The sequence below is a fragment of the Drosophila sulfurigaster genome, chromosome X, assembly GCF_023558435.1.
Source record: "Drosophila sulfurigaster albostrigata strain 15112-1811.04 chromosome X, ASM2355843v2, whole genome shotgun sequence".
Lineage (NCBI taxonomy): Eukaryota > Metazoa > Arthropoda > Insecta > Diptera > Drosophilidae > Drosophila > Drosophila sulfurigaster.
Genome location: NC_084885.1, coordinates 7,919,761 through 7,938,296, shown reverse-complemented (window position 1 = coordinate 7,938,296; position 18,536 = coordinate 7,919,761). Strand labels below are relative to the sequence as shown.

At 41.9% G+C, this 18,536-nt stretch overlaps 3 protein-coding genes across 3 annotated transcripts in view; 1 reads left to right on the top strand and 2 right to left on the bottom strand.

The window, feature by feature from the left end:
• The window catches only part of LOC133848238 (J domain-containing protein DDB_G0295729), a 36,230-nt gene extending 30,168 nt beyond the window's left edge, over positions 1–6,062 (bottom strand). The window contains 2 exon segments of the mRNA XM_062283721.1: positions 2,777–3,266; positions 5,791–6,062. Coding sequence (XP_062139705.1) covers positions 2,777–2,887 — 111 coding nt within the window. The 5' untranslated portion in view covers positions 2,888–3,266; positions 5,791–6,062.
• Positions 6,063–7,376: 1,314 nt separating this feature from the next.
• Positions 7,377–8,759, top strand: LOC133847693 (S-adenosylmethionine decarboxylase proenzyme). Its single transcript, XM_062282873.1, has one exon. It carries the CDS (start codon positions 7,490–7,492, stop codon positions 8,600–8,602), a length of 1,113 nt encoding a protein of 370 aa, XP_062138857.1. The 5' UTR covers positions 7,377–7,489; the 3' UTR covers positions 8,603–8,759.
• A 132-nt stretch (positions 8,760–8,891) lies between these two features.
• Positions 8,892–13,004, bottom strand: LOC133847692 (ATP-dependent DNA helicase DDX11). The gene is made up of 3 exons (XM_062282872.1): positions 11,220–13,004; positions 10,152–10,349; positions 8,892–10,090 (listed from the first exon to the last, which is right to left on the bottom strand). Exons 1-3 carry the CDS (start codon positions 12,900–12,902, stop codon positions 9,449–9,451), a joined length of 2,523 nt encoding a protein of 840 aa, XP_062138856.1. The 5' UTR covers positions 12,903–13,004; the 3' UTR covers positions 8,892–9,448.
• Between the last annotated feature and the right edge of the window lie 5,532 nt (positions 13,005–18,536).

The window sequence follows — 18,536 nt, the reverse complement described above, 5'->3', positions numbered from 1 at the left end:
ATTACAAAAGAGTGCTAAGCTGTCGCCTTGACAATTACCAAATGAGGGAATTGAGCAGACCATTTGAACAACGCCCTCTTGTTGCAGTTGCCGACTGCATAACAGTATGTAAAATACCCTCAAGGTTTATCTCCCCTTCTCTCTGTCTCTCTCTCTCTCGTTAGGTCTTTCCGTCCTTTTCTTATCAAGTAATAAATCCTTATGCAATATCAACATATATATATATATGTATATAGTTTTTTCGTTGTTGATTCTATTAGGGGTTCTTCTTCCGTTGCATCCGCTACCTTTGGGGCATGTCGCGTTCTACTTTCTATATTGAGACCAGACGAACAGATAGCGAGGGAGAGACACAGAAAGAGAGTGAGAGAGGGAGAGAGAGTGGAGAGTGAAGAGAGGAAGTAGAGCCAGTCGATAAGCAGATTAGCTTAGTGGGCTCATTTGCCAGCCAACCGCAAACAGAATTGGCTTAAGTGGTAGCTCATTGTCAGCCCTATTGTGGGTACTCGGTGTAATCCCATGTGACGTACTTAGCTCAATACTCTACCTCCCCTAAACCCCCATGGGGGGAGGTTATGTGGGATGCTCCAAGCACGCAGACAGAGACGGAGACAGCTGTCGATAGCCGGCAAATAGCTTGAAAGTCGTAGCCACCTGGAGCGACGAGTCGTCACCTCGTCGCGTCTCAGTTCACCTCACCTCACCTCAACTTAGCTGAACTCTGGTTTTGCTGACGCGCGTAAAAAACTACGCCCAATGCAGCAAAGCGCGCCCAGCTGACCTACATCCGTATTGCAAAAAGAAGCAGCAGCAGTAGAAAAAAAAAATATAGCAGTAAAGCCAAAGCCGAGGCAAAGCCACGACACGAGCCGGCAGCCAACAATTCGAGAGTGCAGCAGCAGTAGCAGAGAGTGGAGAGAGAAGAGAGAGAGAGAGAGAGAGATGAGATTACAGCATTCGAGAGGGAAGCGGGAATCGCTCAGCTGACCTGAATTTGACAATGGCAACGCTGTGGCACAGGACAGGCATCGTTGCTCGGCATCGGGTGTTCGGTAACGCAAAACCGGCAACACACACACAACTCTGGCCAAATCCTAAATCCTGAATCCCGAAAATGCGCCATGCTAATTGAAATCAAATTTAACAGCCGGGGAATTTTGTCGTGTGTCATTGGGAAAACCTTGTGCAAAAATCACCAATGATTTCCGACACCCAAATCCGAGGGCTGCTGACCCGCTAAAATAGCCGTTGGGCGTCGTCCTTGGCAACGGTTACGTCGACGGCATCCTTTCATTTTGTGTGTCTGTGTGTGTGTGTGTGTGTGTGTGTGTGTGTGTTTATGTTGGTGTTCATTCACGTTGACGTCAATGTTGTTGGCACTTAGCACATGGCAACGTTAAGGTATTTTTTGGGGGGTCTCTTATCATGCCGACAGTTGAGCGATAATCGACGGTTTGAAAGGGTAAGCTACAATGACAGATCAGTTAGTCAGTCAGTCAGTCAATAAGTTGGAAAGTCAGTCACTCAGTGGGACAGACAGTCAGTCAGTCATTCCAGCAGTCAGTCGAACGTTTACGAATTGAGGTGAGTGCTTCTCCAGTTCGGTTGCCTTTAGTTTGGACACTTTTTTTTGTTGTTTTCGATTTGGGTACCATTGATACTCAGCGAGACAGCGACAGCGAGACAGCGACACAACGTCGTCGGGCAATCAAAAGAAACCAAACAACAACAAATGGGAAGCCGGAAGTGTGTGTAGTAGCCCCTCTTTGCCTCTCTAACCGCTGCCGCTCATCCATTGAACCCAACTGACAACTACCAATCGACCAATTTACCAACATCTTTCATTTACCATTCACCAATCCCCTTAGTGAAATGAGCTGCCTCTTCACAGCGAATAAACCGTCGAAGGTGCAGATGCTGTCCACGAAGGAGTAACAGTAGAAGGAATAGAAGAACAAGAGGACGAGGACGAGGAGGCGAAGGCGGAGGCGGAGGAGAGAGAACGACCGAACATAAGAATCTGGGCACATGCAGCGCACATGGCGCACAGCGCCGTTGTGTGTGTTGGAACGTTGTGGGAATGAAACAAAAAGGGCTCGTCGACGCAGCAGACAACAAAAGGCGTAAACAAAATGGGAAAATTTCGGAAATTTATTATCCGACTTTGAGAGGTTTTTGTTGTTGTTCTTATTCTTGTGTGTATGTGAGTGTGCAATTGCAGCTACAACAACAACAAGAAAAACCATGTGAAAGAGAGACAACAAACGCGAAGAGTTAAGTGGTAGAGCGGGAGAGAAAGCGAAAGAGAGAGAGAGAGAGAGAGCGCGCGTCATACAGGTAAATGAGAGCGTCTGTTTTTCGGGTAGGCAAAAAAAAAACGCAGGAGATGGGTTCAAAATAGTGACAAAGAGAGCGTAAGAATTAGGAGCAGGCATATATAATAAATATACCAACAGCACAGAACAAAAAACTAACTATGAGGGGGCCACAAAAAAAAACAAAAAGAAAGAAAAAAAAACCTAAACAAATCAAAACGCAATCAACGTAAAATGGGAGCGCACTTCAAGTGCAGTGTGTGCAGTGGGAAGCGAACGAGGACCGAGAAACGGTTTCGGTTTCGGGTTCTCAAGTTCCTGAGTTCGGGTCTCAAGTGCTGGTGGAGCACCCACTTAAAGACCTACTCCACTGCTCCCAAGAAGAAGAACCACATAAACTAAACTATGTGTAAGTGTGTGTGTGTGTGTGTGTGTTAGGGGTTCCCCCAAATGGTACTCACCTCGAGGTAAACATCGCTATCCGGATTGAAGGTGTCATTAACCCGACGAAATGTGTAATTCACATGCGGTATTGAATGCAGGATTTTGACGAGTATGCTCGGCTGTTCCATTTTTTATGACTCCTTTTTGCAACGTTGTTATCGCTATTTGCTGTTGTTGTTGTCGGTTGTTGTTGTTGTTGCTGTTGCTGTTACTGTTGCTCACTCACTCACTCGCTCTCGCACGCACACAATGTGCTGCCTCGCTTCTCTTCTCTCGCTTTCTTGCGTCGTTTCTTTATGGAGGTATGGGATCCTTTATTGTTATTACGTGAGTATGAGTGTGTCAGTGTATGTTTGTGTGTATGTCAGTGTTTATGCATGTGTGTGTGTGTGTAGGAGTGCTGCCGCTGCTGCTCCTCTTGACGTCACAAAACGTCGCGCTGCTGCTGCTGCGTCTCGTTTCAACGCAAAATTGACTTGAGAGTTTAGCGCATTACACTCACTAATGCTAGAGATAGCAAAAAGAGTGGGGGAGGAAGTAGTATGTAAGTTGAGGAACGTACTTAGATTTACGCACACACACACACACAGACACGCACATGCACACGCGCAAGCCAGAGCGAGAGAGCACGACAAGCACTAGAGAAGAGGCTGCTGGATTGTGCTCTGTGTTTGTTGGGGGTGTTAATGCGTGCGCTTCACACGCTGTGCCAAATTCCAAATTCCTGAGCCAGAGCCTGCTGCGTTCTCTCTCTCGCTCTCGCTCACACAATAGTGGTGGCGCTGTGCTCTCTCGCTGCTGCTGCTGCTGCCTAGACGCGCGCTCTCTTTGTTCTCATTCGCTTTTGTTCCTGACTCTGAGTGCGTATCTGTGTGTGTGTGTGTCCTGGCGTGTGCGTGCGTGCGTGTCTGTGTGTGTTGCCTGTGCGCTAAATTTTCACTTTCACTTTTCACACACACCCAAAAAAAAAAAGAAAAACGCAAACCCAAAAATGAAACGGCCGAATTTGACACACGTTGCATTAAAATTGCACAATACTCGAGAGCGAGGGCTGTCACAGCAAATACACACTAACAAACACACACAACAAAAAAAAAAACATTTGTTTTGATTTGCCGCTCGCTCTCGCACGCGCAGGATCAACAAAAAAATATCCAAAAAAAAAAAACAGCGCACAAATTTTGATTTACCACAAAAAAAAGAAGGGAAATGAAACGTATGAAAAATTGCAAGGAGCTGCTTATCAACAGCGTTCGTTTTAAATGCACTTTATCAATTGTTGCTGTTGTTAGAATTGCACTGCGTTTGAAATATTATTTAACTGTTTTTTAGTGTGTTTCTTTTCTCAACATTTTGCTTTTTTGGTTGACTGAATAATAATTTTTACCGTCGCGCACACACACGTTATTTTATTTGAAAACGGACCACGGGGCGTTGTTTCATTTGCCGTTTCGTTTCGTTCCGTTGCGTTTCGCAAGCTTGGCGTTGTTGCCGCGTCTGCGGTCCAAATGCGAATGAGAATCGTGCAAAACCTGCGCAACGTTTTTCGCCTGCAAAACCAAAGAAAGCAAAAACAAAACTCACAAATGTTCCTGTTCGCTCTCTTACACACTCTCTCTCTATCTCTCTGTTTGCGCTCTCTCAGCCGCAGGCTGCACGCGCTCTCTTCTTTCGCTGCTTGACTAACTGTTCTTCTTATTAGCTAATTAGCTGAAGCTGCTGCAGTTGAGAAGCTATGCGAGAAAGAGAGAGGGATCTTGTGCATAGACGATCTTCTCTGCGTTGTGGGAGGAGGATTAAGACAAGTCGATAACGATAACGATAGCGATAACATCGCCAATTCAAATGCAAGTTGAACTTTTCTTTTGTTCGTTTTTCTTGCTGACTTTTCAGTTTTTATGTTGTTTTTATTGTTGTTGTGTTAGCATTTTAATATGTGTGCCACTTTGAACATCGTAAGCAATAAACGAGTTTTACTCCAATGCAACATCCACAACAACAGCAACAACAACAACTAACGAGAATAACCGCTTTGCTAGTTTCGCTGACTACGAGAGCGACTCCGATTTCAACTCCGGTGACAACTTGGAAGTGTCATTGTATCCAAAGTTTCTAGGGAGTTTGGGAGGGAGGGAGACAGGTGAGAAGCTCCACTTACGTATGCGCTGCGAGTGTTTGTAATGTGAGCAACCTCTAAAAAAGCAAAAGGCAAAAAAAAATCAAATTCTTAAGCCTGGCGTCAGCGTTTTATCGCCCCGCCAAGCGTAAATTGAGGCAACCAAATACTATTACTAATAAATATTTGTTCAATGGCGGCATATCTTGTTCATGCATCGGAAAAAAAACAGCAAAAGGAACTAACTAATAATAATAATAATAATCATCATCATCATAAAAAAGGGGGAAGAAAGAAAAACGAAAAATAAAAAAAGTAAGCAAACACACACACGTCGAATGTTGGGACTGTCATCTTATCAGCACATGTGAAAAGTAAATAAGAATAAAAAAAATGGAAACGTAAAAACGTTGTTAATGTGATTGTAGCCGCTTGTCTTTAGAGGGTGGTGGAGGGGCAGGGGGAGTAATGTCGGCAATTCGATTCTAAATGTTATCGATGACTCGCGTTGCATTCTTGCTATCGACTTGCGATGACTCTTCTGGGGGAACTGGACTTGAACTTGGACAAGACACTGCTCCTGTCTCTCTCTCTCTCTCTCTCTCTCTCGCATGCCTGCATCTGTCTCTTGTTGTTGTTGTTGGGCTCGACAATTGCATTGATTCGATTTGCAGGCTATTTTTACAATGCACTTTTTCAAACATCCAACGAAAGCATACACACACATACTCAGGCGCGCTTACACACACACACACACACACACACACACACACACACAGAGTCACGTTTACACACATTCACACGCACGCTCACACACACAAAGTCACATAGCGGTTACACGGGATACACAAACAACACACAAAAAAGAAAAGGAAAAACGCAACAAATCGTAGCGCAATTTTATTTTACACATACTTTTCTGCTTTGATGCACAGCGCGTTCTTTTTGAATTTTATTTGTGCCGTTAAGAATGAATCTTTTTTAAATTCACATATTCATAATTTCATTGAATGTTCGTTCATTCGCACACTTCTCTCTCTTTCTTTCTCTCTATGCAGTAGTATGTATTTGCTTTTGCGACGGCGGCAAACACGACGACGACGGCAACGACGACGACGACGTTAAAACGCTTAACGGTGACGGCGACCGCGACTCACAACATACAACAGAGACGAAACGCAACAGTGTGACCGCTCTGCAGGTAAGCTTATAATGACTTAAGTGACTTTTCAAAAATACCCAAAAATATATTATCACAATGTTAATAACTATGTTAATACATTAGGGGGTTGCTTTTTGAATGTTCATATAAATATACAATTATTTATTAATTATAGTTGACATAAATAACAATTTTATCTGATTAAATAATATTTATTAGACCAATAATTTTGTTTTTAAGCATTTCTTAAAGTTATGTGGTGTGATATTTGAAAAAGTCTCCAAATATATGTTAATGTTAATGCTTTAACCTATATTAAATATTAATTTATTAAATTAAATATTTAGTTATTATATTTAGTTTTAGCTCAACACTTTAATTCATTTAAAAACTTGAATTGGTTGAACTTTAGTCAAACAATGTAAATGATAAATACCGCATTTAAGCAATGTATGCCAACAGTTTTAGGGGAACTGTCTGTTAAAGGTTTCCAATTTAAAATGTGCCCACTTATGTTTTAACATTAGTGTAATATAAATTCAAATTAAAAGTGGGTGCTTAGCACTTCTTATAATATCAACACTGCTAAGCAGGCAAATAATTTAAGCAGCAAATAAATTGCATAATGCTGCCAACAGTTCTACAGTTTTAGTCGTACAGTTTGAATCCGCTGTTAAGCGCAGCTTAAGGCAGCAAAAGTAAAACAGCTGTTTGACTGATAAGAGCAGTGGCCATGTAGCAAGCCGGTTCGAGGCAGTTTGAATGTCGCACATGTGGTCCGCACTAGAGGTGAGAGAAACATCGATAAATTCATACATCGATGTTATTGATGTTTCATCGATGGAATGTACAAATGTATCAACTTTAAAAAATTATAACTGAGTGTGTAGGAGACATAATATATATTTGCTTTCAAATTGAATAAAACATAAAAAATAATACAATTTGTTCAAACTACTTTATTCGTATTTTAACGAGCTTCAAGTTGTTGTGTTTGTACGTTTTTCAAACGTTAATTTTTCGGAAAAATTTTATTTTTAACGGAAATCATTCAGTCAATAATGTAAATGTACTTTTCCAACTATTTTTATTTCAATAATATGTGAAGCTACACATGTAAATTATGCAATTATATCTGATTGATTTTCTAGTAATATTCCGTGGTGTGAAATAAAACAGCAAAAAATTAAACTTACAGAACAATTTTGTGAATAATAAATGAATTTGTTTACTTTTGCCCGCAAAACATAAATCGATTATTGCCAAGCAAAGAAATCGATGTTTAAGCACATTTCAAAAGCATCGAAACAATATCGATAGCTAGATAGTTGTGGCAACATCGATATTTTTGGCAGCACTAGCAAAGGCAGTTCTAAGGGGCAACATTTGAAGCGCTTCATTTATCCATCTCCATCCAGCAGACGCTGAAGCGAACCGCCGAACCGATAAACAATGGATAAACAACAAGCACAACAATTGCAAATTGCAGCGCTGCCGCCGGAGATTGAGAGCGAGCACTTCTTTGAGGGCGTTGAGAAGCTGTTGGAAGTGTGGTTCGATGAACGTGCCACGGGCGATTTGCGCAACATAACGCGCAATCAATGGGAGAATCTGTTGCGCCACGTCAAATGTGAAATAATCAGTTTCACACAGAACGAACATATCGATGCATTCCTGCTCAGCGAGAGCAGCATGTTTGTCTCTCGTCGCCGCTGGATACTGAAGACCTGCGGCACCACCACGCCCCTCAAGTGCTTGGAACAATTGCTCAAACTGGCCCAAGTCGAGGGCTATACAGTGATCACGGATATCTTCTATTCGCGCAAGAATTTCACACGTCCCGAGGTGCAGAATTCACCGCACAAAGGCTTCTACGAGGAGGTCACATATTTGGACAGCATCTTTCCCGAGGGACGTTCCTATTGCTTGGGCTCAATCAATCAGGAATGCTGGTATCTCTATACGTTCAGTCAACCCGAGAAGGAGGGCGAAGAGGAGGAGGAGGAGGATGAAGTTAAACCGAATCAGAAATTGCAACAATTGCAATTGCAGCAACCCGCTGATTTTGGGGATCCCGATCAGACGATTGAGATACTGATGCAGCAGCTCGATAACGATGTCATGGCGCTGTTTACCAAAGATAAGTTTGCCACGGGTCAAGAGGTCACACAGAGTTCGGGCATTGATCTGTTGCTGCCCCAAATGCATATCGATGACTTTCTCTTCGATCCGTGCGGTTATTCGATGAATGGCATCAACGATAAGGGCGAATACATGACCATTCACATTACGCCCGAGGAGAAATTCTCGTATGTGAGCTTCGAGAGCAACGTGGCCTTGGACAATTACACGCGTCTGATCAGTCAGGTGATCAAGACATTCAAGCCGGGCAAATTCATTGTCACCATCTTTGCGAATAAATCATCGTTGGCCTACGAGACGATGAAGGAGCTGGAGATTGAATACTCCACGCTCTCCAATTGGCAACGCACCGATATGCAGTGCTGCAATTTTCCCTCTTATAATCTCCTCTTTGCCCAATACTCGCGTGGCAAGTCCAGCTAGACGGCACTCTCTTACCGGACCCTGATGCGGAGTTGGCGATGGGAACAACCGTTCCGCATTCTCATCCGGATGAATAACTCTGGCTGGAGCTGGTGCTTTGGCTGGAAATGCTGCAATTCCAAAAATTCCTTTGTTAATAAATCTTTTGTTATTTTAATACTTTCGCTTGGCGTTCGTTTACAAACTACAAATTCATTAGAGATTCGATTGGAGATTTTCCTTTGAGGGGAGATTTCTTTAGGAAAACAAGAACAAATCACAGAAGAGGTCTTCCTAAGGCAATGAAAGAAGTCTTCAAAGGGCAATGAAAGAAATCTTCCTAAGGCAATGAAAGAAGTCTTCCTAAGACAATGAAAGAAGTCTTCCTAAGGCAATGAAAGAAGTCTTCCTAAGGCAATGAAAGAAGTCTTCCTAAGACAATGAAAGAAGTCTTCCTAAGGCAATGAAAGAAATCTTCCTAAGGCAATGAAAGAAGTCTTCCTAAGGCAATGAAAGAAGTCTTCAAAGGGCAATGAAAGAAGTCTTCCTAAGGCAATGAAAGAAGTCTTCCTAAGGCAATGAAAGAAGTCATCCTAAGGCAATGAAAGAAGTCTCCTAAAGTGGAGTAGACGAGTCTTAAGAAAGAATACAATAAAATGCATAAATGGAATGAATAGACATGGTCTCCCAAATGGGGAATACAACAGATATCTTAGAGGAAACAAAGGTCTTAGAGTGGTTTACAAAATATCTCCAAGACTAAGTAGAAAAGGTAGAAGCCTCAAGTTCTTCCTAACTTGTCGGTCAACTATCAAAGGGAAGACCTTCCTTTAGAAGACACTCCTTCACAGATATCAGGCAGCTTCATCATTGCACCTTTTGACTTTTAGCCTTGAAGAAACGCGCCGTGCGCGCTTGCACTGAACCGAATCCCTCGCTGGCCACGCTCAGCGAGCGCGCAATCCACTGCGGCAGCTTCTGCTGAATGCGTGCACTCGCATAGCGTTCATCCAGCAGATAGACGCAGGCATAGTCACGTATGTGCCGCACCGAGCGACCAATGCACTGATTGACCGCCTTCATGCAGAGATTCTCGTAATACTCGTTGCCCGCACCTGGACCCAACTGTGCGTCCAGATGCCGCATGCGCTCCTTGAGTTCGGGCGCCGTGCGATTCGGATACGGTAGACCGACTACAATGACGCCGCGTCCCAAGTCATCGGCAAAATTCAAGCCCTCGGATAATTTGCCACCGACGACGCTCAAGAGCAAAGCGCCCGTTGCCTTGGGTTGAGCAATTGCCTCGGCATATTGTTGCAGCAGTTGCTCCACATTTTTGCCGCTAGTCTCGCGAAAGATGCGCTTGCGTTGCGCAATCCTTGCCAGCGTGCCGCTGCGCTGTAGATGGGTGTAGACAACGTCCAGATAATCGTAAGAGGGCAGAAAACAAACGACGCCGGCGGGCAGCACATTGCACAGATTCTGCAGCACCATGGCGAGTTCCTGAAGCTGTGCGAGATTGGGAGTCATTAATCATGAATGGATTAAAGTCATTTCCAGCTATACTTACCATGCTGACGCTGCTGCGTTGGGCGTAGTTGAAGCAAAGTGTTGCGCCTGTTGGTCCAGTCGGGAGCACAAAGGGCTGCACTGCATCCGGTGGCACCACATGACCATAGAAGTGCTCCACCACACGGTCCGGGCACTGAGCAAAGAGTTGTGACTTCAATTCCTCTGTAGGCTGCATTGTGCCGCCTGCGATGACCAGCTGAAGCATGAATAAAGTAGAATTCAATGTGTGGCAAAGATGAAATTGGAGTTAGTAAAATAAACTTATTGAAATTGGGCGTCTAAGTGGGCGTAGCTAAAGTTTAAGTAATGTCATATATATTGTGTCTAAGTTTTATATAAGCTGAGTTATAGGAGTTTAGCTTAGAGGACAGACAGACCGACGGATGCATTTTGGAGGATTAAAATGGATTAAGTTGCTTTCTTTTGGTTGTTGTTCATATAATATGAAAGGAAGATGAATCCCTCTAGCTTTTGCAGTGGGCGTGGCTCAAGTCTTAAATGCAATTGAGCTGCCTAGAGCACTCATGGGTATCGCAAACAAATTTATTAGCTCTGACTGAACAGATGCATTTTAAATTGCTTTAGTTACTTATTTTTAACAAGCTTTTTTTTACTTTTTATGATTACTATAAATATGTGCATGAACTGAAAAAAAAGCAGCTAACAAGAAACTAAAAACTCTTATAACTTACAACTCAAGTTTAACCCAGAGTTTCTTAGTGGAGTATTGTCCATTGAGGAGCATGCAAGTGGGCGTGGCTAAGGTCTAAAATGCATTTGAGCTGCCTACAGCGCTCATAAGCGTTGTGACCAACTTTGGCAGCTCAAGCTTTTAAATAAGCTGTGTTTAAGAGACTTAAACAGGCGGACAGACAGACAGACAGATCCCATTTAAAGGGTTAAAGCTGCTTGCATGCAGTATTTTGTTTGCTTGCCTAGCTACAAATATTATAAGCCAATTTGGCAGCTCTAGCTTTTATGTAAGCAAAGATTTGGGCGATTAAGTAAACGGACAGACAGACAGACGGAAGGATTTCTCTAAGTTAGTTAGTGAACGGTAACTCACAGCGCGCGCTTCTTTGACAATGTCAGCGAAATGCTCGGCAGGATTGAGCAGCAGATACTTGAGTGTGCCCGTCTTGGGCTGCAGCAGCACACGTCCATCGGCGGCATCGCTGGTGAGCGTCTCCAGAAAGGCGAGCAACGGGCGCAAAGGCGACGGCAAACTAGGAGCAGGAGCAGGAGCAGGAGCAGGCGATGACTGCTGCACAGCAGGTGTTGGAGCAGGTTGCTCCACTCCTGGCTTGCGCTTCTGACCACGCTGCTGCTGCAGTTGATGTTGCGTGGCCAGACGCTGCAGCATCTGCTGCGTGGGCGGCGCTTGATTCTCGCTCGGCTGCGGCTCACGTTCGCGTTCCCGCTGCACGAATCCCTGCAGCTTCTGGGCGAAACGTGTGCGAGTGCAAAACTGCAGCAATGCGTGCAGATCAATGTTGAAGAAATCGCCCTCGGCCGTCAGTTCATAGGTGCGCAACAGACGTGGCTCCAAGCTGGTCGACTCCGTGAGCAACTGCAGCAGGCGACGCACCACAAACAGCAGCTGATTGAGACGCAACAAATGCGTGGCACTGAAGCGATTCGCATAGCGTTGTTTATAGCCAGCCAACTGCTGTTTGAGCAGCTGCAACTGCTCCAGCTGCACTTCGCTGCTGTGCAGTTGCATTAATGTGTCGAGCAGATTGTGCGCCTCGTCCACAATGATGATGGAGCCGATCAACTCGATGCCCAGTTGCTGGCGCGAGTTGCGTTGCAACAGCAGCTGATAGGGGAGCAATACGAGTTGCGCCTGCGGCTGTGCGGCACGTGTGGCATAGTAGGGGCAGCTGCCACAGGCAGCACCCTCATTGGCCAGCTCTTCGATGTCCAGCGGTTGCAGCAGCGCCGCATCGCTTAAACGCTGCAACTGGGCGGGCGCTTTGTAAATGCAAGGATTACGTTTGCTGGCCATGTCCAAGCAGCGTTCGTTCATCAGTGCCACATGTGGCAGGCGACGTACCTGTGCATTGATGCACAACTGTTGCCGGGAGCCCAGCGAGATGCAACGCGTCCAGGCGGCATGCGGCGTCTTGCGCAGCTCGGCAACGATTTGCGCCAGCTGCGAATGCGTTCGACTGCAGTAGAAGATCTGCACATGGCGAAAGCGTTCCGCTTCCTGTTGCAGTTCTTCCTCTTCGTCCACTGCATCCTCCTGCGCCGGCACCTCGTCTGCTGTCTCCGGCAGCGATTGTTCCTCATTTGCTTTGCGCGCTTTGCGCTGCTGCTGTTGTTGCTGCCGGTTGCGCTGCTTTACCTCCGCCAGCTGTTGCTCCTGTTGCTGCAGCAGCGCTCTTAAGTGTTCCAACTGCTGCAGCTCTTCACGCTGCGCCTGTGTGGCGCCCTGTGCCGTTATCCAGTCCACCGCCTGCTCGTTTGCCGCCTGCAGCTGCCGCAATTCGCGCTGCACCTGCTCAATGCGCTGCTGCAGCTCGGTGCGCACCAACTCTTCGTGTTGGCGCAGCCAACTGAGCGCTCCGCACAGCAGTGTCAGCGATTTGCCCGTGCCTGTGGGTGACTCAAAGATGCCAATTTGTTTGCGCTCCAGCACCAGAAAAAGCTGTTGCATCAGTTGTTCCTGTATGTCGTATGGTGTGTGTGGGAAGCCAAAATCTTGCGGCTGCGGCACTGGCAATGTTTGCCGAGGCGAATACATTGTTGTGTTTGGATCTTGTTTAAACTTTTAATTAATTGTTTAGTAATTACAAAAAAATCGCGCCATGTTCGATGGAGCGTCGCGCAAAATAATCGCGCATTTTTGCGTCTCGCGTGAAGTTGGCTGCACGCAATTTGCGCTCAGGAACATACATATTTGAAAACTGCGTGAAGTTGGCTGCACGCAATTCGGCGCTCACGCATATTTGTGAAAACTGCGCTAAGTTGGCCGCACGCAATTCGGCGCTCGCTCTGCTTAAAACCCATATTTCAAAACTGCGCGCAATTTGCTTCACGTTGGCTGCGTCTGGCAGCTCTATCAGCTTGACCACTTTTCTAAGTCCGGCAGCGCGTTTTTAACTGTAAAGTCGTGATTGCTTATTTTTTCAGAGTGCTTGAAATGTTTTTTTTTTTGGTTTTGCAACGATTAGTAATCACCATAAGACACTGTCAATTAGCTATATGTTATAAAAAAAACGCTGCTAGGTGTCAAATCGCGGTAAGCTTCATAATTCATATGCGTCAGCGGCGCACAACAAATTGCATATTCACATGCGCCTTTTTTTCGCTTTTGTAGTTACCTTTGTTTAACCTGCGGCCATATCGATTTGAATATGAATATAAATTTAAAATTTTGATTTGCAGCCAATAGGTGAGCTCTGCCCCTCTGCTCTGTTGCTCCAAGGATCTATGCTATTAAGGCGCATGTGTGTATGTGTGTGTGTGTGTGTCTGTGTGGGGGCGTTAAGAAATCGTTTTTTTATGTCCCGCGTGAAGTTGGCAGCGCGTAATTTACTCACGCACTATTTCAAAATTGAGTTAACTAGGCAGCGCGCAATTTGCGAACTAATATTTTAAAAATACTGCACTAGATCTAACTACACCTGGTAACTCTACGGTAGTCCAGTTTTTTTTTTCACTCCACCGGCGGAGTGGTGCGGTTTTTTCAGTTTTTTTTTAAGTGATTTTACACAAAGTGCTTTTTTTGTTTCGTTTTTGTTTTTGTGCTTGTGATTTTACTCAAAGTGTTTTTTGTTTAATTTTTGTTTTTGTGATTGTGAATGTGTGCAACGATTAGTAATCGCCAAGAGATGCTGCAAAACTTGATTAATTGTCAATTAGTCATGTGCAGTATTAACGCTGCTGGATGCCCAATCTTGGTAAGCTTAATATTTCAATTGCGCCAGCGGCGTACAAAAAGTAATTGCAGTTGTTATTGTTGCTAATTATTTATGTTCGTTACGATTGTCGAACGACCTGCAGCAATATCTATTTGAATATGCATATGAAATTGAAATTTGATTTGCAGCCATTAAGTGCGCACTACTTGTTGCCCCAAGGAGCCCCAAGAAAACTATTAAATCTACATATGTGTGTGTGTGTGTGTGTGTTTTGGCGCAAAATAATGGCGCGATATTCTGTGTCCCGCGTGAAGTGAGCAAAAAAAAAAAACGTTAAGTTGGTTGCGCACAACATTTTAAAAATACGTTAACTTGGCTGCAGCAGTTCTAACTGAGAACGTATGGCAACTTTACTGTTGACCATTTTTCTGGAGTCCGGCAACACTTTTATGCAAAGTCTCGATTGCCATTTTTATTAAATGATTTTATAGACTGTCTTTTTTTGTTTTGTTTTGTAATGATTAGTAATCGCCAAAAGACGCTGCAAGACTTGATTGATTGCCAATTAGTCATGAGCAGTATTAATAAAAACGCTGCTAGATGCTATATCTCAATAAGCTACACGTTTCAAATGCGTCAGCGGAGCACAAAAAGTCGTCGGATTCAGACGCGCCTTTTTGTTCATTGCAGTTGTTGTTGTTGTTAATGTTTCGTTGTTCTATTGCGATTGTTGATTGCTGTGGAACGACCTGCGGCTAAATTTGATTTGAACATGAATACAAATTTGAAATTTGATTTGCAGCTAATAAGTGCGCACTACTCACTGAGCCCAATGAGCATATTCATATTATTCAAACTATTCGCCGCATGCGAGTGTCGTTGAGTGTTGAGTGTTGTGTTGTGTTGTGTTGTGGGCGTTGCGCACAGTGGCTGAAAGATCCGAGATTTCATTTGGTCGATCTATTTGTGTATGTTTATGCGCCGACATTACTCATACGCAATGTTGGCCATGCTGACCTTAGCCAACGGCCAAAATGCCAACTCTCGACTGCTGCTGCTGCTGCACCTTGATTGACTGACTGATAGACTGACTGCAGTTCGAAGCTACAGTGAAAACTCTGTTAAAGAATGTTCGATTTTTATTTACATTTTTAATTTCAATTAAAATTAGTAAAATCTTTTTTGTCCGTTCAACTCTTGTTCTCCCGTTTATTTCAAAGAAATTTGTGCCCGTCTACGAGAGGGTTTAGTTTGATCCTTGTTTGAAGAAGCTTCAATGTAAGTTGTCAGCTCTATATATGCGAAATGCTTCATTCAATAGTAAACAAAGTGTCCGACCAAGAGAGGGTGTAGTTGGATTTTATTTGAAACAGTTTCAACGAAAGAGGACCACTCACAGCAGGCGAAATTGTTTTATCTAAACAAAGTGTCCGTCCAGAAGGGGGTTCTCCTTAATGGACGTGTCCACTGACTGGGGTTTCACTGTACATTCGCAATCGTACATAATAATGCCAATGATTGACGGCCATATGCACACACATAATATGCGCAGCAATTCACAATTCGCATAGATTTTGCGGCTTTTTTGTTTTGTTTTATTTTATTTAGTTTTTTTTTCTTGTCACAACCTGCGGTAACCTGCATTGCGCTGCCCCCCTCCTTCTGCACCCCACCTCTCCCCTCCCTCTCGATGTCTTGGCCGTCACATCCCATTTGTTGCGCCAAATGTTGCATTGCCTCAGCTAATGTCGCGTCATGCACCTGAACTTGTTGCCATAACATGCCCAATACTTAAAAATACTTTAAAAGTGTTTTGAGTGTGTGTGTGTGCAACTTGCCTTAAATAAATATGCAATAATATTTACATTTATGCAGCTGCAAGAAAAGTGCGTACAAGAAAATTAATCATACATTTGCGAACAATGCATTCAAATTTTTATTTCTTAACTTTAATAAAATGTAAACTACTTATTGCGCAGTTAAAACTCAATTATAAACAAATTAAATTTATATCAAATATAAAATGTAAACTACTTAATATGTACTTGAAATTCACTAATAAACAACTCAAATAAAAATAATTACATTTCAATTTAAACGATAATAATTTGAATAAAGATTTCTGTTTTTAATTTACCAATTCGTTTTACTTTTTGAGAATTTACTTTAAGAAATTGAATGTACTTTTTTATTAAATGTTTCTCAATTTTAACCATTTCATTTATATAAATCAACTGAGAGATACTTGATACCCATTTTGAATAAAAGCAAAACAGCACAGTATTAATTTTATACCAAATTATACCAAATTAATATACTACAATAATTATTAAAAAAATATACCAAAGGATACATTTAGAATATTTATATATCAAATCAATGTACCGCAAAAATACTAAATATATACCAAATGCTATACTTGGTATATTAATATAGTAATACAATGAAAATATACCATAGAGTACAAAATATACCAGATTGTCAGAGTTTTTCCCCATGCAAAAGTATTCTATTAATAAAGTCTACAATTTTCAACTGATTACATTAAGGAATCATAGAGACTATAGTTATTATTCTGTGTACCAAAAATATATGATATAACTATTTTCAGATCTTCTAAAAGAGGAAGAGATGATAGCTGCATTTGATAAGTAAGGTAAGGCAAGAACTTTAAAATAATATATTATATATAAAATATATAACATGCCTAGCTTCGCATCTAATTGCTTTTAATAGCCATTTAATAGTCTTTTTAATCATCATCGTGTACACATTTAATTTTAGCACAACCTTTGCTCAAACTAAAATCATTTAAATGCTCACAGATAATTTATTAATATTTTGTTCCCATTTCTCACAATTTCCCTCAATTCAATAATTTGAAAATGAATTTCCTAATTAATTGATCAAGTGTCGCGATTTCTAAATTACAAAGGAACAATCTAAAGAACAACAAAAAAAAAAATCTCTTTCGAAAGGCCTTTTAGTGATTCATTCACTGCCCTTAAGATACTTTCTAGCATTCGAAGAGCTCATGTTATTTCATGCCCAAAACATGCCACGCCCTCTAACCTGACCTTCAATCGAGTTTGGTGAGAACCTATGTATGCCTGATATGCCACAGAACGAATGGTAGACAGCGGGTCGACATCGGCAACAGTAACGTAACGACATCGACTTTGCTTGTTTCGGTGGTTCTCGAATGCTTTGCGCCCTGGTCAATGCTAATCTTGAGCCTTTTGGCCGCAAGACAAGCCCATTTATCACACAGGTTGAACTTGTGTTGGTAACGATTTCGATGTTGTTTGCATGCCCTGTAAACCGAAAACACACTGCAATGGGGTATGCTTGGAGAGTATTTGGGGATAGAATTGGGAATTCTAAATCAATGAATTGATTAATTTCTTGTTTCACTTTACCTGCATCAAACTGCTTTGAGTACAAGCTTTACTTGGTTTTTTATGGTCCATATTCAATTATGAATATTTTATGGTGATTGTCGCTGTTGTACATTTCCTATAGTTATTAGTTATAATATTGCATATTTTATTGCAGTTAATACGTGGTTAGAAGTTAATTAGTGTTTGCCTAGACAAGTCTATAATCCTTTATATAAGAGATGTTATTAAAATAATAATTTTATTCAAATACTAATTTTATATTGGCTGATAATCAAGAATTTTTTTTTTGTACTCTATGGTATATTTTGAGTGTGTTACAATATTTGTATACCAAATATAACCTTTGGTATACATTTTTGTAGTTTTCGGTATATTTGTAGAATATAGTTTCATTGAATATACATAGGTAGCGAGTATCTCATAGTCGAATACATTCGAATGTAGCTTTTTTGTTATCAAATGTGGTATGTTTACTACATTTTGGTATATCTTCAATGTAGTGGTATTTTAACACACTAAATATGGCTTTCGGCATATTTTAATACCTTTGCGGTATATTTTTGGTGTATTTGTAGAATATGGTTTTTATTATTAGATCTAGTACGTTTGGTATTTTTGGTATGTTTTGAATATTTTATTTCAGTATTTTTGAGATATTAATTTGGTATATTTTAAGAATAATACCGCACTGTTTTGGTCTTATTCAAAATGGTTCTCACAGTCGAGAACACTCGACTTGAGTTTTTTCTGGTATATTCTGTAATCTATGCTATATTTTGAATTTTGTACTTTATTAATTTATCAAATATAGCCTTAAGTATATTTTAGTATTTTTGCGGTATATTAATTCGGTATATTTTAAGAATAATACCGCGCTCACTCTCTCGAGCACACTTTCTTGTTTCTCACTTGTTGAATAGTAAACGAATAAGAAAGTTAATCTCATTGTAAAATAAGTTTAATTATTGTTTGTCATGTTGTGCATTTAATTGTTCACATTTTTGTAGGGTATCATTGTGCGCGGTTCATTCAATAATTGTTGCAATAAATATAATTGTTGTTATTATTGTCTAGGTGGCATAATTTTTCACTTAACGCACAGCTAAAAATACA